The 25,407-nt window shown below is 36.8% G+C and overlaps 1 protein-coding gene and 1 long non-coding RNA gene across 2 annotated transcripts; both read left to right on the forward strand.

Moving 5' to 3' along the window:
* The first annotated feature begins 252 nt into the window (after window positions 1-252).
* LOC104907721 (vesicle-fusing ATPase) lies at window positions 253-13,236 on the forward strand. Its single transcript, XM_010696690.4, has 21 exons — window positions 253-468; window positions 1,274-1,369; window positions 1,456-1,540; window positions 1,770-1,820; window positions 5,079-5,246; window positions 5,406-5,560; window positions 5,643-5,751; window positions 7,387-7,486; window positions 7,635-7,690; window positions 8,314-8,379; window positions 8,454-8,536; window positions 8,632-8,765; window positions 9,074-9,284; window positions 9,475-9,606; window positions 9,690-9,750; window positions 9,841-9,900; window positions 10,177-10,235; window positions 10,314-10,401; window positions 12,012-12,134; window positions 12,560-12,625; window positions 12,812-13,236. Exons 1-21 carry the CDS (start codon window positions 311-313, stop codon window positions 12,953-12,955), a joined length of 2,205 nt encoding a protein of 734 aa, XP_010694992.1. The 5' UTR covers window positions 253-310; the 3' UTR covers window positions 12,956-13,236.
* Window positions 13,237-15,853: 2,617 nt separating this feature from the next.
* On the forward strand, window positions 15,854-17,154 carry LOC104907720 (uncharacterized). The gene is made up of 3 exons (XR_792073.4): window positions 15,854-16,013; window positions 16,658-16,705; window positions 16,855-17,154. It is a non-coding gene; the product is annotated as an uncharacterized LOC104907720 (long non-coding RNA).
* The last annotated feature ends 8,253 nt before the right edge of the window (window positions 17,155-25,407 follow it).

Here is a 25,407-nt window from a genome sequence, read left to right on the forward strand (position 1 = left end):
TTTGAAATTTACCTATTAAAGTACATGATTATGCTCATTTGGAAGTTTTAAATAAATAATGCGCAAAAAAAATAACCTTATCATAAACATGACACATCCGGATGTATAATAAAAATTCCTTCCAAACCCCAGTCCACGGCGATGATCTCATCTCATCTCAGAGTTTCTTGTCGGAGACACTTTTTTACTTTGGAACGAAGGAACGGAGTTTCTCATTTTAAAACCCTATAACAAATTCCCGGAACTCTGAAAATTCAATCAACAATCTAGCTCTCTTTCTCTCTCTTCCAAGCTCTGTAAATTCGCAACAATGGCGAATGATACTATGATCGTCACCAACACACCTGCCAGAGATCTCGTCTCCACTAACTTCGTTTACTGTTCTCTCGTCGATCTTCGCCGTCTTGCTGCGCCTGGATCACGCTTAGTCTTTGCTTATGTCGGCGATTCCTGGGTTCTTTCCGTTGGATATCCTTTTTTTCCTACATTTTTATTCAATTTTTTGCAATGTTGTTTTCAGATTGTCATTTTTATTAATGTCATTGATTTGATTGGATAATGCTTGTTGTGATTTTAGATAGTTGAAAAATTTGAATCTGTTGATTATATAACTGTGATTTTTATGTAGGAATTGTATTATGTTGATTGATTTTTGGTGTGGAATATTGTTTTTAGAAAGTGTAGATTATGTTGCTTCTGATCATGTGAGTTCGTGTTGTTTTGATCGGTCCTGGTGTTAGTATCCTTGTGAAGTTAATTATGTTAAGAGTTCATTTAGGTGGTGGTAGTAAATGGCGGTAATGATAATGAATTGCTAGGTGTGTCTGTATTGAAGTTTATTCAATGTCCATGGTCATGCTTCTCCACTACCAAATTTGTGACTTTATTTATAAAATCTCATTGCCATTTATTACCACTTTAGATGTGGTATAAACGGGAATGGAAAATGCGAAGAAAGTAACATGTTTGGGATGAGATTTCATTACCATGGTATTGAGTACAGTTTTTTTGGCAAATTACGTATGAGTTTCATTACTATTATTGATATTTAGTGTCATCAACAAATGGCGTAAGGGGAATTATTTGCGAGTGGACATATTGCGAATCTTGGCTAGGGTGCGGTTGAGTAATATTTGGTTAGTTCTTGGGATCAGTTGAGTTTCAGGTCAAAAAATCCTTGATATATGACCCTGGTTTCTCAGTTCGGGCCTTTGGAGATCAGTTTGTGTTTTTAAATTCTGTCACCTTTGTTGTCTCCTTAATTCCTGTGCACTGCACATGATGATGTACCCAATGGGAGCATAGGTCTGAATGCTGTCCAACGCAAGTATCTCAGGGTTTCCACTGGAGATTCCATTCCTGTCAGAAGGTTGGCTGGTCTAACTTCTTGATAATTTTATGTTTATGATGTTTAATTTTTCTCTTGACGCCTTTACTTTTGTCTCTTGTTTGTAGATTTGTACCTCCTGAAAATTTCAAACTTGCAGTGCTTACTCTTGAACTGGACTATTTGTCAAGAGCAAAAGCAAGAGATGAACAGGTTTGTTTGCGCTACCCTCCGTTAAAAAAATGTGTTAGAGTGTAATTAATTCTATTGTGTTTTTATTGCTGGAGTGTTTAGTGTTAAGACTTGATTACTTTTGAGCTTGATGCTTTCCCTTTTCATGCTTCTAGATGATTCTGCCTGTCTTCTAGTTTGTAGCAACAGTGATTTCTGATGGCATACATCTCTTTCTATGAAGCTATTGCTGAAATGACTTTGTTATCAGGTTGATGCTGTTATTGTAGCTCAGCTAATCAAGAGGAGACTTGTTGACCAGGCAAGTTTTGTTTTATTTTTTCTTTTTGTTTCTTTTATCTTACTTTATGTGTGACTAAATGTGTGATATTTTGGAGTTTCGACTTGCATGCTTGGAATATTGTGTGCTGCTTCGGTTGGAGCTGGACACTAAGATATTGGACTTTTCCGATAGATATATCATAGTAATGATTGATAGTTTTGACATTATTTTATCTTTCTTTTTCCAATTGCTACTAGTCAAACAAATTAAAGGAAATTAAATCTATAAAACACTGAAGTCGACTTCATTTAGGTTATTTCCACCTGATAGGCCTTAGTAACTATCTTTTACCATATTTATAAAACAGAAGGCTAGATCACAAATGTGTATTTCATCGATCCATCCTCCTCATCTCTAGTGCTATCACCTTGAAGACAACTGTCAATGATCAAATAGATTTTTAGAGGCCTTGGTTAGGTGCCGTTATAATCTCCCCTTTAGCTATATTACATGGACTCATATACTAGCAAATTAGCTGTTCGAAGCCAGCATGTCAGGATGGAAACTGCAATGCTTTCAGTGCCTTTTTGCCTCTTGTCTTCCTCCTTGAGATTCTGAAGCCAACTGATTTAATGGCTTGTATTTGAGTGTCAGACTTGGCCAATTATGGAATTTATTTGTGTTCTAGTTGAGATAGAATTCTTGATTGTCTAAATTAGATAAGGAGAGTTTGAGTCACCTTGCCCTTTAGAGTAAGCACATCAGGCCGGAAATTGCCCAACGTTCTCACTGCCACATTGCCTCTCGTCTTCATCGCTGCGGAGTTCTAGTATTTCTCTCCATTGGGCACTTTATTTCTATATATATCTGCAGAATGGCATTTGTATCCCTCTTATAAAACACCTTGGGACTAGGTTGTATTGGTTGATTCACCCCTTAAGACTATTCCCACCTTTTCAGTCCACAACAATGTTGTTAGGAAATAGGGTGTTGTAGTTTGATTAATGCGGAACAGAAAATCAATAAAATAATAAGGGTGAGAAAATAATAAAGATGAACAAACAAATAACACAAGGATTTACGTGGTTCAGTCAAATTTGACCTACATCCACAGGTGGGGGATTAGAGCTTCTTCACTATAATGGAGAAAATCAGAGAGAATAATACAAGGAGTCCTAAATCTAGAGGCTAAAAGTGTTTCATAAGTTGTGTTAATAATAATGAACACTAGGAAGCCCTTTTATAACATAAGGAACTCCGTACAAACCCTAAAAGATAACTCAAAAACGAAAAAGTATCGAAAAACCGCGTTTAGCGCACAAAACTGCGCACTGCCCGACCGGGTAGGGCGAAATCCGCTCGGTCGGGCCCGAGACGAAACAGCTTCGTCAGTTTTTTCGTAAAACAGTCATAACTTTCTCATTTCTCATCGAAATTGGGCATATGACCTATCGTTGGAAAGCTCTTTGAACAAGCTATCACCTCCAATTTGAATCACATCAAAACCATTTATAGATTAAGAGATATGTGCATTCAAAGTCAGCCTTATGCCATTCACAAGATTTCAAGTCATAATTAACAAATGTTATGCAGTATGTAATTCGGTTCAAATCGGGGTACAAGAACGGATATGCAGGACACTGTCTTTGCTGAATCAGGTACACCTTTACTGGAACACAGTTTCATATATTAGGCAGGTTAAAGTAAATGTCGTGCGAGTTACAACATATCCCAAGTTTGAAGTACACCTTTATCAAAAACAGTTGTAAGACACCCTTAAGATGCTTTTTGAGAAAATTAAACATAAAGAGGGCATCTGGCCCATAAAAGAACCACATGCTATTCCTTAATGAATTGATCTTTATCTACAAAATAAGAGGAAACCGAAAAGGTAGCAGACACTCCACTTAACAACTCAAACCCCTTTCTCTATCTCTCCCCTTGTCTCTTGCAACCCGTTTTTCTGTTGGAAACTTAAGGAACTGCAGTCTTTTCTCTCGAAACAGCGGGTCTGATGAACCAGGTTGCATCCAACAAATTGCGTCATGTTTCATCTAGGAAAGCGCTATCCGGTTTGTGGAATGGGGGTTTGACCTGCATTTCTGGTAACACTTGTACCAAATTTGCCACAAGTTATTTCACTCTTTGATGGCTCTAACTTATTTGCCTGCCAAAGGTGGGTCTGAAAGTCTCACATTTTCCATTTGCGTAAAGCAATGAAATTTTGCCATACCTGTAACAGTCCCAAACTTCCCGCGTGCCAAACGTGCTTCCCTATAAGACGATTCTTGAATAGATGATCTTAGCTTTCCTCATTAATTGTGAAAAGAACATAGGGCATTTTCTATGGTCTTCCTTCTAGTTCATGGTGTCAAAACAAGGCCGCATCGTATTGTATCGTATCGCCCGTGTTGTAAAGATTTTCAATTCTACCGAACTGATATGACTCGCATCGTAATGGTGTAAAAAAACCCGCATTCTAGGCGGGTTTTAGGGATATTTCATGGTTTAAGCCGAAATTCAGCGGTAAGACAACCGCATCATCCCCGTTCCCACATCACCGTGATCGTTACCACGACCGCGACCGTGACCAAAACCGTATTTTCAAACTATGTTCTAGATTGGTTTATTTTCCAAAGCAAGTGTGTTATGCATCAATCTAGCGCAACTTTTTCCGTTTGGCAACATGTCCAGCCTTCAAAAGTTTGACCATAACCTTCTATTCTCTTTACTCCAGAGGTTCATGATTATTGAAGGATAGACTGCAATATCCTGTTTTAGTTGAATGATTATCATCAGCACTGTACAACCATAGCAGTTTATTTTTACAGCTGTAAGATGGAATATCCATGGCAAATATTTGTAAGCCGCGTTTTTCTTTATCAAACTACCGCAATACTATGTTTTACATTTTGCTTCTTGCAGAGAGTGTAAGTCGTACTTCTTCTGTCCACTTTATTTGACATGTATATCAAGACCAAGGCATGATATCATATGGGCATATAGTTTGCTAGTGAAACTGGGCTCTTAGTTTAAGACAATAACTTATTAATTTGGAACACTTCAGTAAAATATGTATGCTTTTATTGGCTAAATTCTTAATCTTTGTGTTTTGTCAAACAAATGCAAACAAAATGAGAGTCAGGGTTTAATAATTATTGATGATGTCTTATGAAGAAATGCTGATACGATTCTTCTTTGGGTATTGGGAAAAGTGTAGTTAAAGTGAAGATTGTATATGTTATCTTCTTGTGCAATGCACCTCTTAAGTTTTGCCGAATGACTTACTTTCTGCAGGTCTTGACAGTAGGCCAAAAGGTAACCTTTGAGTACCTCGGCAATAACTTTCTTTTCACAGTCAACCAGGCTGTCATCGAGGGACAAGAAAAGTCAGATAGTGAAAGAGGATTGTTGTCAGCAGACACATATGTTATCTTTGAGGCTGCAGGTGGCAGTGGAATAAAAGTAAGGTCTCCATACTTGTGCTTGAACATATATTGCTAGAATTTGGCTCCTAATCAAGTTATTGCTGTCTGTACTCAAGTTGAGAATATTTTGAGATTGTGGTATTCCACGATCATTGACATTGTTGGATAAATGATTGTACATTATTTTCCTCTTCAGATAATCAATCAGCGTGAATCAGCTAGCAGCAACCTTTTTAGACAAAAGGAATTCAATTTGAAGGCACTTGGTATAGGTGGTTTGGGTGACGAGTTTGCAGATATATTTCGAAGAGCTTTTGCCTCCAGGGTTTTCCCTCCCCATGTCACTAGCAAGTAATTTTTAAGCTTTAGTTGGGGTGAGTTAGATATATTGATTTTACGAATCGCTGATATCATTTTGCGTTGACTACTGTAGATTGGGTATCAAGCATGTTAAAGGAATGCTTCTTTATGGTCCTCCTGGTACTGGCAAGACTCTGATGGCACGCCAGATAGGAAAAATGTTAAATGGAAAGGATCCAAAGGTATGTCTGTTACTCTATTGGTTGGCTGTATACCAGCGGATGAAAGATTCTGGCAGCTTCAAAATACAAATGATTATTTTCATTTCAATTTTTTTTTCACAATTCTTTGAGAAAAATATATCTGTAGTTTGTATCTGCTCACATATTTGGGTTGGTCATCAGGCATTAGTGCCTGTTTTGCATTATGCTTTGCCGTTGGATGGTTTTAAGCGAATGGACAATCTTGTTCATAGTTCCTAACTGATCTTGTGTACCATCCTTAATTAGGGGTTGGTTGGACATTGGAAGTTACACTTCACATAATTTTGCAATTTTATTTCTCGAGAAGTGGCAAATGCTGCTGGTTGACTTAGTAAGTAGAATTTTAAGTTAATCTTGGGGGACTTGGTATTTTTGTCAACCAAATAATTTTACAATTCTCTTTATGTATAAACTAATTGATTATTGACTATTCTTGTTTTTGTTTTTTTGTGAGCCAATCTGTTTGTGGTTAAGCTAATTGGACGATAACATGCAGACAAAAATAACAAAGTGAGAATGGATGAATTGCTGCAGCCATGATTTAGAGTTTAGCCGAACTTGCATTTTGGGGATGGGCAGCTTGCTAGACATAATGAATAATCAATTTATATTAATCGTAGAAGAGAGTAAGAGACTACCAGCTTTCTCACACGTGCACTGTCGAACTGGGCTGTTTGGGCGGGAGCCCTATAAGCAATGGCCTGTCAGTTATTTAGATATTATAAACTTGAATATATATGCATATATAACACTATTTAAACGAACAATAAAATACTTGTACTTGCTTGTAAAGAAAAAACAAGCGACAAAAGAACTAAAAAGGAAATGAAAGGGGCAGAGATGTATGCACACTAAAAAAAGGAGAATACTTGTGACATTTCATGGCCAGATCTGTCATCACCCAGTGACTGGCAACAGAACGATCAAAGTTATGTTTCAATCTTGGAACAAAGCACCAAAGTTCAAGCCCTTTCATTTCCCTCCCTTTTTTGTGAATTTGGCTTTTCATTGATAGTTTGAGATTTTTACACCCAACCCACGTGTTAATATTGAGGTTCTTCTTGTGGAAGTTAATCTGTTGCGCAAGGACAATGGGTTGGTTCTCTTCTCAAAGGAGGTGCACTTAGTTAAGAGATCCAGATTACTACTCACTAGGATTGATATGGATTTGAATTTTGATGTTTTCTTTTTCTTCTTCTTTTATTTTGGGGGAGAGTGGCTGTTGAGATTTTGAGCGAATAATTGATATAGGTTCAAATACAAGAAAAACCCCAATTTTGACACACGACTGAATTTCTGTTTAACTTTAGGATCTGAATTCTTTACTTTTTATGGAGAGAAAAGCTGAATTTTAGATTTGGTGGAGTTTGCTACATCTTCTTATGCCTGTTGTTTATTGATTTGTTGAATACTTGTTGCTCATGGGTAATGAGTTGTAATCGGCTTCCTAAATGATGTTTTGTCTTTGCGCCATTGCTTTATATCAAATAAAATATGCTCAATTCATCTTTGTGTAACTATAAGTAGTAACCGATGTGGTATCTCTTTATTCTGAGGAACCATACCTTTTTCCTACTGTGGTAGATATTGACTCATCTGTTTCCTTTCTCTCAGATTGTCAACGGGCCAGAAGTGTTGAGCAAGTTTGTTGGTGAGACTGAGAAGAATATCAGGGATTTATTTGCTGATGCTGAGCATGACCAGAGAACTCGAGGTAACGTGTATATGCTTTACGTTTAGCTGGAGTCTTTTGGAGTTGCGCCGGGGCTTGATCTTCAGTGATCACAAAGGAACTGATGTAATTTATTAGTTGTACAGTAATTTTTTTTTATTGCTTAATTATTTTTATCTGTGTCTTTCAGGAGATCAAAGTGACTTGCATGTTATCATCTTTGATGAAGTAGATGCTATTTGTAAGGTAAGACATTTAGTGCAATGATAGATCTTCGTAGTTCTTTGTTTTTGTTGTAGAAATTTAACACCTCAGCGTTCGTTCAAATGTTAACTGTTTTTTTTCCTGGCTACACTGATGTGCATGCTTGTACGCTTACACAGCTTTGTGTATTTTAGATGTCCTCTCTTACGTAACTTGTTGATGTTACTACTCCTGTGTATAAAGTTCAATTGGCTATTGGATATCTCTTGTGTAATACTGACAATAGCTTTTCACAGAATTATTGCTGTCCATACTGTTATACTTCTCTAGTTGGTTTGTATATGCCTCTTCATAATTCCATGTTAACACATATTCTTGCGATCTGAATATCTGATATTATCCTAGTGGACTTCTTTCTTATGCTGGTTCAATAAATGAGCAAGTTAATGGGGGGGGGGGGGTTTGATACATAGTACAAGTGCCGTGTGGACTGTTAAAAAAATTGGTTAAGTGTTTTAAAAGATTATTTAGGATATTGAATTGGGACTTACCAAAATGGAAAGTAGATTAGCCACTGTAGATTGGAAAGAGCTGTGGAAATTTGGCTGTTCTTTTCTTATATACCTTGATCAGTGCATGATATGATATTTTCTGTGATAATGCAGTCAAGAGGTTCTACTAGAGATGGTACAGGTGTTCACGATAGCATCGTCAATCAGCTTTTAACAAAGGTAGGTTGAAGATTGGCTGTCTGTCTATGTATGATAATATATGTTATTCACAGAACAGCTTCTTGCTTTTTTAGATTGATGGGGTGGAGGCCCTTAATAATGTTCTGTTGATTGGGATGACTAACAGAAAAGATTTGCTTGATGAAGCACTTTTGAGGTGAGCTGTGTGCTGCTATACTAAAGGCGCTTCTGTTTTTTTGAAGTCCATTTAGGAACTATTGAATAGTCATGGTGATAATTTTCTCTGGACAGGCCTGGACGTTTAGAGGTTCAGGTGGAGATAAGCCTCCCCGATGAAGCTGGTCGTCTGCAGATTCTTGAAATACATACAACCAAGATGAAAGAAAATTCTTTTCTTGCACCAGATATCAATTTGGCTGAACTGGGTATGTGGTTGGGGTGTGAATATGCTTGTGACGTCATTTTTTCCCTTCATGTTGATTTATGTAAAAGTACGATGTTGCAAGTTAGGATGGTTTATTAAGCTCGTGGATTCTTTCAATGGGCCTTTTAAGTTTCAAAAGGTGGGAATGGGAAAAATGAATGAAAAAATAAATATTACCCACAAGCTCTGTTTTTTTTGGTTTGCCATATGGTGAATCCAGTGCTGTGTAATAAGACATGCTGGAAGAGACCTTGCATAATGATTCTTTTAATAATCTAAGGGCATTAACACTTGTCTACATTAATGCAGCTGCTAGAACAAAGAATTACAGTGGAGCAGAGCTTGAAGGTGTTGTAAAGAGTGCTGTATCATATGCTTTGAACCGGCAGTTAAACATGGATGATCTTAATAAGCCAGTGGATGAGGAGAACATAAAAGTTACGATGAATGACTTTTTGGAAGCTATTGATGAAGTTAAACCAGCATTTGGAGCATCCACTAGTGATCTTGAACGATGCAGGTAGGAGAGTAAGGGCTGTACTGTGCCATCATATGCTATTTTTTATTTGTTATCTATCTTTGGCTTATATGTTGTTTCTGTCTGGTATATTAGAAGACGCGATTTTTTGTTGTAATAATCATGCTTTCTATTAGTTTGAGTAGATCCTATCTTCTTTGAGTTATTATATCATGCCTCCTAAACTTTGTAGGCTAAATGGCATGGTGGACTGTGGTGTACGCCACGAGCACATCCAGCAACGCACTATGCTACTAGCAGAACAAGTCAAACACAGCAAAGGAAGCCCACTCCTGACTTGTCTTCTGGAAGGTCCAAGTGGCAGGTAATATGTATAAATTTTCTTGCCTTTGCTCCTTGATTTGCTTTTTTTTTTGCTTAATTAATTGTTTCCTTATTTTTCCTTAGCGGGAAGACTGCAATGGCTGCTACAGTTGGTATTTGTAGTGATTTTCCATATGTGAAGATTGTAAGTTTCTAGCTTGCTGGTTTAATCATGCAACTTCCAAGATCCATGACTGAAACAGATTGTATTTGTGCTTCTGTAATTGTTGTGTAGGTTTCAGCGGAATCCATGATTGGTCTCAGTGAGAGTACTAAATGTGCACATATTGTCAAGGTTTATTATTACTACTCTTTCTTTTGTTGTGACTTTTTGTGAAATTGTATCATAGTTATTATATTCATAAATTACATTTTCTATTTGTCACAACATATTTGTTCTATACTTCTTCTTGATATGCATGTACAAGTACACAACCACATTAGGCATGTGCCGTTGATTGCATACCATGCTTCTTTTCCCCTTCATGTGTCCTTAGTATTTTTGTATACTCACAATTCACAAAGTACTGTGATTGCTGACAATTTGAGTATAAACCCTTTTTATATGTAGGTCTTTGAGGATGCTTATAGGTCACCGTTGAGTGTAATTATACTTGATGATATTGAAAGGTGATTACTTCTTATTATGTTTTCATTTAATTTTGCTTTTCTTGGATATACATTATTAGCTCAATTATTATCCTGCAGGCTCGTAGAGTATGTGGCTATTGGCCCTCGGTTTTCAAATATCATCTCACAGACGTTGATGGTCCTCTTGAAACGACTTCCTCCACTGGTGTGTCTCATGAAATTACATGCTTTAAGAATTGGTCCCTTTAGAGAAATTCTTATTTTTTAAAAAATATGTACAATACTGCACGTTGCTTATCTCTGCTTCAGTGCAAGGTTTCTAGCTTGTGTTCCTGTTCATCTTTTTGTTTGCCAGTAAAATACAATTTTATTCAAAAAAATGATCCCAATTTATTAATGAGGGATCTCACTGCTCAAGCCACAAGAATAAATGGTTCAAGGTTCATGTTCTCAATTTTAATCCGAGAGAGGAAGTAGAAAAATTATCTTTATCTCACAATAGAAAGAAACTAGATCTAATTGTCCTCTGAAGGCGAAAGCATTTTGTCTAGCCTTTGCATATTTCCTGGGTATTTTGGGAGGCCATGTATATGGAGAGGAACGAAATCGAGGGTGATAGAGAACAGGCGAGTGGATGGATGTTTTGTCTGGGAGGGAGGGGTGAGATTTGGTAAGCAGTTTTTGGCTCAACAAAGCTAAAAGGGAATCTTGCATATAAGCTGCAGCCTTGAGTTCTCTTGAAGAATGGTATATCTCTGGCTTCTCCCGAAGACAGCTGGAAAGATTCGGGAGAAAGTACGTATAAGGAGTACTTTAGGTTTCACTTATTCACACAACTAGAGTTGGACACAAAAATAACAACCCGCTTCCATCTAAAAGGGACACCAACCATATAGCATGGAGATAGAAATTACTGACGACAATGACTCACATGATCTTCATGAATTAACAAAAATTGCTTCAATACGGAGTACTTCGCTCCAATCAAACAATAGTGTTATGAAAGATAGCTTGGAAACTTCACTTGAAAAAGTGATGCCAAGGTTTAGCTTGTGCCTCCTTTCCATGGCAAGACTGAATATTGAAGGGAACCAACTTCCATACTTCGCTAGTCTACTTTTCCTTTATCTTTATCTTTTGTGCTACCCAAATATAGTTGTTCTTTATACCTCTAAAATAAAGAAAAGCTCAAATGCCATAAGGAGAACGTCAGAGGGAAGAAAAGTAAGGGGGGGGGGGGCCGGGGGGGTCGTGCCTGGTGTGCTTGCTTGCCTTACTTGGTAGACCGAAATTTTGCAACTTCTTCCCTAAGGATCTTCCCCGTAATTGCTTCAAGTGAAGTAGCCAACTTCAAGAGGAGCTTTCAGACTCCATTATAATTTGTGGAGGGCAATCAGATTACAATGAGGAAGCATCGTTGTTGTCATTCAGCATATCATATATATCATCACCACGTCTAGGGTCTACATTTAGTGTTGAAAGAGACTAGCTCTAAGCAAGGATAGTTTTCTCTGGTTAGTCATTTGGAACAATTGCAGTGCATATGACTTCTGTTCAAGGAACATAGTTGTGCATGTACCTCGCTTGAAAAGATGCCTTAAATAGACTTGGACATGGGGCTTTTAAAAGAATTATCTCCATATACATTATGCCAAAAGAGGAATCTTGACACATTATTCACTTTGTAAGTGACTTAAATCTTAAATGCTTCATGCCTGACATGGTGAAACTCCAACATTAAACCCATAAGAAGTCGTCTTATTGTATGTGAGTGCATATTGCCATATCTTATTCTTTATGTGTTTTTGTCTTCAGGGAAAGAAACTTCTTGTGCTAGGGACAACGAGTGAAGTTGGTTTCTTGGATTCGATTGGCATTCGCGATACATTTTCGGTGACCTATAATGTCCCGACACTGAAAACTGACGATGCTCGAAAGGTAAACTACTCTATCTCCATGTTTAAACAACATCTAAAATAGATTTGCGGCTTCCGTGTAATGATGATTATGGTTTTCTACAGTCCTTAGTACTTTCGTGTTTGTTTGGGTCCTGTAGCATATAATAGTTTTACAGCTAATGAGAAGGGTTTTCTTATGATCTATTGTCAATCATACACCTCTCCTGACTAATGTGTGGTGGAACTTTCAATTTGGTGCAAATGCTCTGTAGATGTCCTTTGTGATTTTGAAAAATGTTATCTTGGTTATCTGTGTGGTAGTTGTTGGGCTATAGAGTATCTTAGGATATTGGGAAATTACCAGGTTAGCAAATAGGCGAACTTACTACAATCTTCATGTATACCTATCCTTTTTTTTCCTCCTTCTGCTTGGGTTTTTATCTGTTCTCTTTTTGTCGTTTTTAGGTGTTGCAGCAACTTGGTGTGTTCTCAGAGTATGACATAGATTCTGCTGCTGAGGCATTAAATGATGTAAGTTTTTTTACCTTTCCATTTCATTCCTCTTATTGCTCTATACTTTGACTTCATTTTACATTAGAGAGTAGCTTAGGATTGATATCAAGGAAAGGTTTAGGTATGGTACAAGGGTGCTTGTATTGGAAGATATTCACGCCTTAATGATTTTGTTATCGCTGATGTTATTTTGTTGCTTTGTAGATGCCAATCAAGAAAGTGTACATGTTAATCGAGATGGCTGCTCAAGGAGATCAAGGTGGTAAAGCAGAAGCCATTTACTCTGGTAAAGAAAAGATCGACATATCTCACTTCTATGACTGTCTTCAGGATCTTGTCCGGTACTGATTCATTATGCAGTATTGAGTTTTGGTATACTGCTTACTTCACAACTAGCTCTGTGATTTTTCACACCAGTTTTTCAAGTCGATAAGAGTTTTTATCAGATAGGTTCTCTGATTCATATTTATACATATTCTTACATCCTTTGTTTATGATCCTTCGAGCTCAAACTTCTCTTAGTAGTGTAACCATGATTTTGTAGTCTTAGCTGGAGTGTATCAAACCTTACCGATGTATCGATTTTTTTCGGAAGATTGTATATGACCCCGTTTGCAACCCTTGTTCCATATCTTGAGTGTTCCCTGTTTGTTTTATAACTTTCATCTGTACGTCATGGTTTTACATTCTTATACCCGTCGAATTTTGTAACAATGGTATACTTTTACTACATATATATGCTTCGTGGTCATTCGAAGCATGGGAAATTAATTGAACTTTCCGTCATTTTTTTGGGAAAGTAATTGGGACTTGTGAATTGTGATGTACCAGAACCTCGACAATGGGCTAAGTGATGCCACTAATACATCAAAACCAGAAAGCCTAAATACACTGCCTAATTACAACAAAAGCTTATCCCTGTGGTATCACATATCTACAAGCAGCTTTATTTGAAAGAATTTTAAGAGGTAGATTTAATCTGCTGCTTAAGGATCTCGCCATATTCTTAATTAACCAGATGCGGTGTGATAAATGTAACGTAGCTAAGGCGCCTTAAAAGAAAAAGAAGAATCCATGTGATGTAAGATTGAATCATAAATCAAGGATTGAATCTGCCAAATTGATAATCTCCATCTATAAATAGATGTTTTATTTTAAATAGAATTGAAACGTCCAAGATCGAACTACTAAACCCAACTCTTCTGTGATTGTATATGGTTGTTCTTAGTTCCTTTATGTCGCACAAAACCTCAAGATTGAAGAACAAGTTGATCATATCAATCTGGTGCAGTTGGTGTGTTCTAAACATAGCGATCACATCGATCCGGCGTGATAGTTATGTCTTGAACATTATGTGTACAAGGTGTCGAACATGTGACCTCTGAAACGAAAAATGATAGCTTAACCATTAATTCACCATAACACCATTGTTTAGTATTTCAAAATAAAATATTATAAGGTCTTATAATTATATCTCATTAAAAGATTTGCACAAGTAGTTAGATGCTTAACCTTTTTATAAACTCTTACTCCAATTCCTTGTAGAAAGAATTGAACTACTGCTTTCATCCACGAATTTTTAGGAATTTATTTTTCAAAAATCATATAATTACTTATCATGTCATTACGTCAATTTTCCTTACTTAACAAAAAAAATTATAGAAAATAACAACCAGGGACTTCACTCGGGACACTCACCCGTTGTTATTCTAAACATAGTGATATCAGTTGGAGTTTTTAGTGCACCTGTCTTGAATAGAGTTAGGGGAGGGGGATTTATTGTATTTCTAGGATTTGATTTCAAATTTAAATAATTTTATTAGACCACGATTGATCTTGTAAAGAAATAAATGAAATAAAGCATGTTGTTTCAAGTCTTAATTTTTCTTTACACTAGATTTAGTGGATTTGAAATGCATAAAATCCATATCAAGTGTTTGGTTGGTCAACTAACTATTTTAACTCAGTACACTAAACCTTTAAGGTATGGGGTTTCTAAAATTTCATTTCGCACTAAGTCTTATTTTTCCTTGGTCTTATCTATTATTCCTACATCCATATTAAGTACAAAATTTTGACTTTTATGCTATTTCACATACCTTCCTAATACTATAATTTTCTTACTAATATATTAAAACAAATGTTAGTATGTAAGATGTTGTTGGATTGTGCTCATATTATATTTCATCAAAATATTTACTTTTCACATCTTTGAATCACTACATAATGAAAGATATTAATGATCAAATATGTACATTGACAAGCGTGAACGTCAAACTATTACATTTACTTTGGTACAGAGGGTGTGGAAGTGTTAGATTTTTGTAATGCACTATACATACATAGATTTCAGTATGACAATAGAATAAACATAAAAGTACACTGAAAGGATTTCGGTATGGCTAGGAAGGCACATGACTACCCTTCCCTGTTATATTGGTTTCCTCCTTATTGTAGGGATTTCTCCCTTATCATCCGAAAGGATGTTTTAGGCTGGCCTCCAGATTAGAGTGTTAGTCTAAGCTTGTTCTCCGTATCAAAATAAATAAATAAAAATACACTGAAAAAATCATCTTGTACTCTTGCAGCATAGGATAAAATTTGGGTTTTAACTAGTTTGTTGTGATAACCTGTCGGGGAGTTTCAAAATATTAAATTTTTATAACTCTTTAACTGTACTTAGATAAATAAAGAAATATATAACAATTAAAAACAAATGAAGGAAGCAAGTAATTAATAAAATAAATACTATTCATATCAAGTACTTATTTTTTGAAAAAATTGGTAAGAAGAATTCTTCTGGACTACCCTCCCACAAGGCACCGTCCAAAAGCCCATTACAAGCCAGACACTTCCAACCCTCCACCCCCTGAAATCCCAAGCAAATACTTGGGGTAGGAATTCAACCCTAAATCTTGCTAGAAAAAATGAAAAAAATCATCACTTAAACCAACCTCAATTCCTCTATTCATATCAAGTATTGCATTATTGCATTAGATTTAGTATAAAAAAAGAGAGAGATGTATTAAATCATTATAGAAAAAGGGAAAAGTAGGGAAAAGGTTCAAAATGGAGGGAGGATAGGAGTTGAGGACCCTCTTGGCACTTGAAAATTCGTCAAAAGATTCGATTTACAAAGAGAGGCCCATTTGCATTTGCTTGTATTCCCTTGGGTCCACTCTAATAACAAAAGCTAAGCTACTTCTGTTACTTAATTTGTACTTTAGCTCTTCCTCAATCATCTATAAATAGCATGCCATATTTCATTACTTCAAAATCATAACTTGCAAAGCTCAAAATCTCTAAACTTCATACTTTAATATCCATTTTCTCTCATTCACTACTCATCAATCACTATGTCTGGAGGCTGTGGAAACTGCAACTGTGCTGACCAAAGCCAGTGTGTGTAAGTCCCATTAATCAATTATTCTTCACTTTCCAATTTATAATTTATGCATGTATATAATTAAGCCTAAACTCTGTACTCCTAGTTGATAACATGTGCATAATTTATGTTGTAACAACTCACATGTTGTGGCGGTCTATCATAACGATAAGCAGTACAATATTTAATCATGAAACTGTACGAGAAACTCCTACTTACTGTTAAGTGTTAGAGATAAACAAGTTTGCGAATCAAGTGACATTTTCGTATATCTAACATGCAATTGGAAAAACTGAATATTCAGTTTATGATATCGTTAAAAACTTTAATATTCAAAAGTGCACATATATATCATATATGTACAGTTGTTATTGTTGAATATACAATCGCATTTGAGATATGTTTCACTTGATATATTTAGGAGATTAGCAAGAGTAGCAGTTGTAGTTGTACCAAATCAAACATTATCCCAAATTGAATTTACGTCCAAAATTTTAGTCTTGAACATAGTTGTTTGATCTTAGACCCAACAAAAATAAAATTAAAAATCATGTAGTAACTAAAAGACGAGTGAGCCAAAATAACCTGTACCAAAACCAAATTTACCTTATGCATTTTATAGTATATTTTGATTAATAATATTAGCCAACTTTGCACTCTTGCAGGAAGAAGGGAAACCAGTATGGATTTGACATCATTGAGAATGAAAACAAGTAAGTTCCACAAATATGACTAATCTTCTTAATTGATATCATTATGATTTATGAAGGTGTAAAGATAAGATTACTTATAATTATAGAGCAAAAATTATAAATTGAGTTTATTTTCTTAACTTGTTTCTCTTTTGGGTGTGATATTGCAGCAACTTTGATGGCATGGTGATGGAAGAAGGCGGAAACTGTGACAACTGCAAGTGCGGCAGCGGCTGTGCATGCACCAGCTGCACCTGCTGCTCTCACTGAGCGCGCTTATTATCTATAAAGCCTCATCATATTATCTCTTTAATATGATCAGCTTTTAATTAATCTACTTTTATTATGTACTAACTTATACATCATTGTATAAGAGAAATTGCTAAAATAATTTGTTACTTTCACTGCTATGTAATGGCCCTTTGTGCCTATGATGTTTCTATCAATATAATGGGTCGAATTTATTATTAGCTTTTAATTTATTTCTTTCCCTATTTAAATACAGTATGAACTAGCTTTTACCTCATGACTATGTCCCGAGTAATTATAATTTTCATTTATTATTATTTTATTTTAAAATGATAGTACACTAAATAACATTTGGTCTAGTGGTTAAGAATTTATGATATGAATTTGAAGTCACGGGATTGAACCTTATACTATGCAATTTCTAATTTTTTAAATTGTATGTCCATTACATGGAGTAAAATGCCTTTAGAAAGAGTGCCACGTGTGATATGACACCGTTACTTGTTTAAAAACACCTTAATATGTTAATATCGATTCGATTCAACTCTTGATCTATATATTTGAGATTGACCATTTGTGCATCCTAGAGTTCTACTAGGCAAATGAAGAATATGACTACCACAAATTAAGTGTTGGGGTTTTTTTCCACGGAGAAGATTATAAATTTCATTACTTTAAAGTCATATGCAAATCTATGATATGACCCTGTTCTTTCGGACTTATTTTTAATTCAGTTTAGTTCAGTTATTCTATACAGTTTAATTTCTCCCACTTCAGTTCAGTTTCTCCGTATCCAAAAAAAACGAGCCTGTAATTCTGAAACTTTAGTTGTGGACATTCACTTTATAAGTGTAAGCACGTAAACGATATACTCCCTCCATTTCATATTACTTGCAACTAGAGCTGGGCATAGGCCGGGCCGGCACGAGGGCCAACTCGGCACGGCACGATTTGAGCCCGGCCCAACACGAGCCCGCTATGAGCACGGCACGACACGCCGGCACGAGTGGTGGGTTGTGGGCCATGCATGAACAACATTCTAAAAGTTTGGCACGAAGCCGGCACGAGCACGACGGGCCGGCCCACAAGTTGGCACGCTTATTTTAGTTAAAATTTCATAATATTTAAAATTTGTATAACGCACGATGGCACGACACGGCGCGACAGTGGGCCGAGTCGTGCATGGGCCTTAGATTTTACAACTTGGCACGAGCCCGGCACGACACGAGCACGACACGAGCACGACACGTTGTGGCACGAGGCACGCGGGCTTGGCACGTGGGCCGTCCCGGCACGGCCTGTGCCCACCTCTACTTGCAACACTTTGACTAAAATTTTAAAAAGTTCTCAATTTTTTAATCAAAGTGGTGCAAGTATTTTAGAAAGGAAGAAGTATCTATTTCAAAATATGTTAGAGATACGAGATATAATCAGTATTGGAAAATATATGTATGATATATTCCATATTGATTATATCTCGTATCTCTAACAAAATATAAAGCCCCTAAAGATGTCATATCTCAATTTTTTTTAATTTTTTCTTATATATTAAAAAAAAAAACTTATCATAGTGATTCGATAATCTTCTAATATTAATTCATACACTTACATAAACTCACCATACCACTTTGATCCAAAATTGTTAATGTTTTATAACATGACATAGAAGGAGCACTAGACATCTTATAGGTCCAGATTCATGCGTCTACAAACAAGTTGGCTTAGACAACAACTCTAAAGCTAGCGTAGATTCTCCTAAGGAAGCATACCTGCAACGCAAATGGCTTTTATATGATTTTGACTTGATTGGAAGAATATATATTCTTCTATTCTATATAGATCAGCCATTGGTGAAAGAGATATGACCATGACGACGACTTCAGTAACTCACCGTTATGAAGTACAATTTGGTTTTAGGTTATTTTGTAAAAATGGATAAAAGAAGGTTGAACCAGAACTCCACAAGTAGTGTGAGACTAGACTTTCCCTTGTAGAGATGCTCGGTCATCCTGCAACTACAAGCAATTGTTATGCTAGCAGCCATCCAATTAAAGGCGCATTATACTTTATACAAAGTATAAGTCACTTTTCAATCTAAAATAACTATTCTTTTACGAGTATGCAAAGTCAGTTATTCTGATTCTGATGTCCATTTCTTATCTAAACTTCTTGCATTATCTTATTATTGTCTTTTCTTCCATTTCTTTCAGTTAGTAATAAATGCAATTTCTAAGAATTAGCGTTTGTTAGTTAACTTCAAGTTCAACAATAAATGCGAAGTTGTAAACTTTAAATGACAAAAAGAACAATAAAGAGAGACAAAGATTTAATGTGGTTCGGTCAATCTTGACTTACATCCAGAAGCAAGAACTTTGGAGTTTTCTTTATCCTCTCTAATGGAAGAATTACAATGGAGAAGAAGAGAGAGTTATATTTGTGGCTAATTTGAATCTTAGAGTTCTAAATGACTTTAGCATGTCTTATATATGACATATTAAAGTTTACAAAATGACCAAAAACCCAAAATAAGAAGATCCGGAAAAATTCGAATTAAAAACGCGAAAACGCGAAAATGTAAAACAAGGCCAACTTCCCGCCTGCTACAGGTGCAAGCCCGCCTGAGCCAGAATGTGAGAACCGGACTGCGCCCGCCTGAGTTGCCGCCTGCCCGCCCGAGCTGTTGGGCATCTTCGAGTCTCTCTCCTTCTTTTTCTTCGCCATGAATCCAAAGCACCTTTTACAATTTTCCACCTTGACTTGAATTTCTCCAAACAACACCGAAAAATATCAATCAAACAACAAGCCTCTACCCCATAAGGGCCTACAACAAACAAGAGGAGAGACCCACTAAGTTCACACACAAAATGAACTTAGTGGTTGGCAAAGGCTTTGTCAACATGTCAGATGGGTTCTCCTCGGTACGAATTGAATCTTCATCAATGTCAACTCCTTCTTACCAATGATAATTTGGATGAAGTTGTACTTCACACCAATATGCTTCGTTCTTCTATGGAACGTATTTTGGTTCTTAGCCAAGTGAATGACATTTTGGCTATCACAAAATACGGACACTTCTTTTGAACACGAGTGATCTCCCAAACCAAACCTTTAAGCCACTTTGCCTCTTTGAATGTCTCGGTAATCGCCATAAACTCCGCTTCCGTAGTTGAAAGAGCTACAACATCTTGTAACGAAGATTGTCAACTCACGGCCATACCTCCCAAGGTAAACCCATAATCCGAAGATGATTTCCGATTATCCAAGTCTCCACCATTATCTGAATCACAATACCCAATCACACCATTTGTATCTTGGCCAAACTCCAAGCAAACATGTGAGGTACTCTTAAAGGACCTTAGAAGCCATTTCAAAGCTTCCCAATTCTCTTTCTCGAGCCTTGACATATAACAGCTCTCCATGCTCACCGCTTGAGCAATGTCCGGCTTAGAACATACTATGACATATATCACATTCCCAATGGCACTAGTATAAGGAATGTGAGCCATAACCTATTCATCTTTTTCGGATTGAGGACAAAGCTCCTTTGTGAGCTTGAAGTGAGAAGTGAGAGGAGTAGAAACGAGCTTTGCGTTGTTCATTGATAAGCTCTCAAGAACCTTCTCAATGTACCTCCTTTCACTTAAGTACAACACCCCTTTTGATCGTTCTCTCCAAATTTTTGTCCCAAGTATCTTCTTGGCTTCACCAAGATTCTTCATATCAAACTCACTAATCAACAACTTTTTCAAACTGTTGACTTCAATCAAATGCTTGCAAGCAACCAGCATATCATCAAAATAAAGCAAAAGGTAAATGAAGGAACTACTTACTAGCTCTTTGTAGTAGACACAACTATCATAGGAGCTTCTTTTGAATTCATGAGCCAACATAAACGAATTAAATCGCCTATACCATTTCCAAAGAGATTGCTTCAACCCATACAATCACTTCACTAAACGACACACATGCTCTTCTTTCCTTTCAACCTCAAAACCTTTCGGCTGTTTCATGTACATTTCCTCCTCAAAGTCCCCATGGAGGAAAGCGATCTTAACATCAACTTGGTGTAGCTCCAAGTCTTCCATAGCTACCAAGGCAAGCAAAACTCTAATGGATGAGTGCTTCACAACCGGTGAGAAAACTTCATGAAAATCAACACTCTCTCAACTTGAGTCAAACCTCTTGCCACAACTCTTGCCTTGTAGACGGGACCTCCCAAATTCGGTGTACCCTCTTTTCTCTTGTACACCCACTTAAACACAACGATCTTCTCCTTCTTAGGTGCAACAACCAACTCCTAAGCATTCTTCTTGTGCAAAGACTTTTTCTCTTGCTTCATTGCAATCAACCACTTTCTTGAGTCGGGTAGAAACATTGCTTCGTTGTAGGAGCATGAATCATCAAATGTCTCTACCTCAGTTGCCATGGTGAGAGCATATTGCATATTTGCACATAGTCACACTCTTCAACATATCTTTGAGGATGCTTGATTTGCCTTTCTTCATCTATCACTAGGAAGTGTCTTGCGTTGGGTTTGAGGTGAGCCCTCAACATGTCTCTCTTGAGTGAAAGCATCATCATGTGAAGCACTTTCAAGATCCACCTTCTCCTCGGCGTCATGAGGTGAACCTACATCATTACACATAGAAAGCTCCTTCTCCGGAATGATCATACATGATTCATCAAACACAACATCTCTAGAAGTTATTACCCTCCTAGATTTTTCACACCAAACTCTATATCCCTTAACCCCAAGCCATAGCCAACAAATACACATTTTCTAGCTCTAGGTTCAAGTTTATCCTCATTTACATGAATGTAGGTCGGACAACCAAACACTTTTAAATTAGAATAATCACAAGGAGTTCCCAACCGTAAATCTTGAGGAGATTTAAAGTTAAGGATGGAGTGAGGAGACCGATTCACCAAATAGCATGCCGTTGCAACCGCGTCAGCCCAAAAAATCTTCCCCAACTTGGCTTGTGAGAGCATACATCTCGCCTTCTCTAGTAGAGTCATATTCATTCTCTCTACAACACCATCTTGTTGAGGCCTCCCAACACAAGTTCTATGACGAACAATGCCTTCATCAAGACAATACTCATTGTCAGTTCTCAAAACCTTGATATTCTTGTCGTTCTTCTTCTCAATCATAGTCTTCCATTTAAGAAACACACCATCCTTGTGCTTGAGAACGACCACACCTTCCTAGAGAAATAATCAATTATTGTGAGCAAGTAACTACAAACACCCAAAGAAGTCTTCCTAGAGAGACCCCATATATCCGAATGAATATAATCAAGAGGTCCTTTGGTGTAGTGTATTGTTGGCTTGAAGCTAATCCGCTTGTGTTTACTAAACACACAATGCTCACAAAAGCCGAAGTTGTCTAGCTTCGCATTATCTAACAATTATTGCTTGCAAAGTTTGGACATTCGTTGATCTGACATATGACCAAGCCTCAAATGCCCAATCTTGGTATCATCATCACTCATAGTGCCGGTTGAGACATTAGCCGAGCCACTAACCATGGATCCTTGTAACACATATAAGCTTCCCCTTTTAAAGCCCTTCATCAATACAAGTCCACCCCTAATAACCTTCAATACTCCATCTTCCGCTATGTATTTACACCCATTGTTGTTAAGAGTACCAAGAGAGATCAAGTTCTTCTTCATTTTCGGAATATGGCGGCCTTTGGATAATGTTCTAACTGTGCCATCTACATCGTGATATCCACGGACCCTGTGCAAATCACCTTGCAAGTTGCATTGTTTCCCATGGCGACCGTGCCTCCATTATACTCCTCATATGAGGTGAATATGTCTTTGTAGGGTGTCACATGAAAAGAAAATCTCGAGTCCATTATCCACTCACTCTTGCTCTTGAGCCTATCATAAGTAACAACCAACACTAGTGGAAAAAACCCACCTGATGCGTTCAAAACTGGTCTTTCTGATGCGGTTTTGGTTCGCATCAGGTGGGCTCGCAGTAGCTCACTAACGTCTTCTGATGCGGTCCAAAACCGCATCAGAAAACGATAATCTGATGCGGTTCCTAGGGAAAACTGCATCATATTAGGTGATAATCTGATGCGGTTTTCCCTAGGAACCGCATCAGATTATATTCTTGGCGCCAAGTTTCCTTCATCCTTTGGGAACAAACTGATGCGGTTTTCTCTAGAACATATATATATAATATTTTGAGAATGTACTACAAATAAAGTTTTAAATAAGTACTATAATCAAAAATAAATATATATAGTGTAAGTAGCTAGTAACATAATCCTAACAAAGAAACTCAAAGCCGTGACATCATCTTCACATGCAAATGTCGGTCAGGTAGCGTGCTAGCAAATCCCGAACCTCGTTTATCTCGGAGGTGGTGAAAGAATCCTCCCTTGCTTAACCCTTGATGAATACCTTATAAAATAAACATAAGGAAACACACATAAGAAGTCAATAATGAGACTAAGTGCGGGAGGTTAATGAAAGTTGAGCTAAGAAGTCAAAAATCGGCCCTAAATGGCTTTCACTTATCCAAATTGGGTTTCAAAGCATGAAAAATGATTTAACTTGACTCTAATGGTTAAATATGTTGTTATTATAGCTATACATGTTCTAACATGTGACTAAATGGGGTAATTAAGGAGAATGAACATGAAAATCTATTGGCCCTAAATGACCTTCATTTACCCAAAATGGATTTCAAAGCATGAGAAATAGTTTTTCTTGACTCCAATGGCTATATATGTTGCTATTAGTACTATATATGTCCTAACATATGACTAAATGTGGAAAGCTATGTAATTGAACTTGAAAGGGCAGAATAGGTTCGAAAAGACCTTCATTTACCCAAAATGACATTTATCTACCCAAAATGGATTGAGAGCACATGAGTGGACTTTACTTGACTCTAATGGTTAAATATGTTGTTATTATAGCTATACATGATCTAACATGCGACTGAATGCGGGAATTAAGGAAAATAAACATGAAAGTCTAATATCGGCCCTAAATGAACTTCATTTAGCCAAATTGGGTTTCAAAGCATGAGAAATAGTTTTTCTTGACTCTAATGGTTATATATGCTGCTATTAGTACTATATATGTACTGTCCTAACATGTGACTAAATGCGGGAATTAAGGAAAATGATTATGAAAGTCTAATATCGGCCCTAAATGATCTTCATTTACCGCATCTGATACTAAGTGACATATAAGGTTTTTTCCACTAGTGCAATGCACCACTTTCACTATCGGAATCAACATAGCTTACACCCGGAGATTTTACGGATTCCTTGCCTTTCCCGAGCTTACTATCCCCCCGATTGCTTGTTCAACTTGTAGCATTTGGACTTAATGTGCGCCTTTAGATGACAATAATTCCAAGTCTTGTGTCTATTAGAATTGGGATTCTTTGACTTAGAACACTCCCTATTCTTACCATCATTACCACCATGACTAGTAGATGCAACATCATTTGATCTACCCCTATCAAACAAGTCATCGCTAGAGTTTGATGATTTAGATGTCAATTGATCAATCAAATTCCTTTGGGTCAAAACATCCCTAACATCATCAATACTCAATCATCTCTACCATACAAGATAGTTTTCCCAAAATAATTGATATATGGGGGGATTTGGAATAATGCACCATGAACTACAATAGGCAAATTAGTAAATGAGAGATAAACACAATAGTAAAAAGGACTCGATTAATATCCACTTCCAACTAAGCTTTCGATCATTGAACACACAATCCTAACAAATTCTTTGATCACCTATTGGAAAGCCTGGACTTTTATCCTCTTAGATCGTGGTTAAACAAACACGATCAACGTGGTTTGAAACCTCTTACTATTACTTAACTTAAACGATTAGCACTTAAGTTCAAACAAATAGTAGCATTAAAACCGAGAAACAATAGGGTTCTTAATGCTACTTATGCAACAACAATCAAGCAACAAGTTAAGGTCTCCCTAAATTCAGCATCAATGCTCAGCATATAATGAAGAATTTAGCATCCTACCAATGAACAAGAAACAATAACAATCCGATTAAGTTCCTGATTCTAGCATTAGATCGCTCACACAACAAAACTAGTAGCACTCCTAATAATATTATGCAATTATAATGAAATCAAACATAAGACACTTAACAATAACCAATGGATATATTAAGATAAAGAAGTTCTCACATAACATGGTTGAAAGTTTCAATCAATCTATTCCAAGAAGATGTTTACGCTAGAATCCACATGCTAAACATTACAAATCACTAAGGAAGAAAGTGTTTGAAAACCTTAGAAAAATAAGTAGCCAAAAGTGTTCTAGCCTATTCTCTCGCGTACCATATGTCGAATGGGAAAGAATAATTAGTAAACTATCCTCATAAGGAAAACAAAACGCAAGTGGGCGGTTACAGCAGGGATTGCGACTGGCGACAGCAGGGTATCGCGGCCCGCAATACT

Source organism: Beta vulgaris, chromosome 4 (assembly GCF_026745355.1).
Source record: "Beta vulgaris subsp. vulgaris cultivar EL10 chromosome 4, EL10.2, whole genome shotgun sequence".
Classification (NCBI taxonomy): Eukaryota; Viridiplantae; Streptophyta; class Magnoliopsida; order Caryophyllales; family Amaranthaceae; genus Beta; species Beta vulgaris.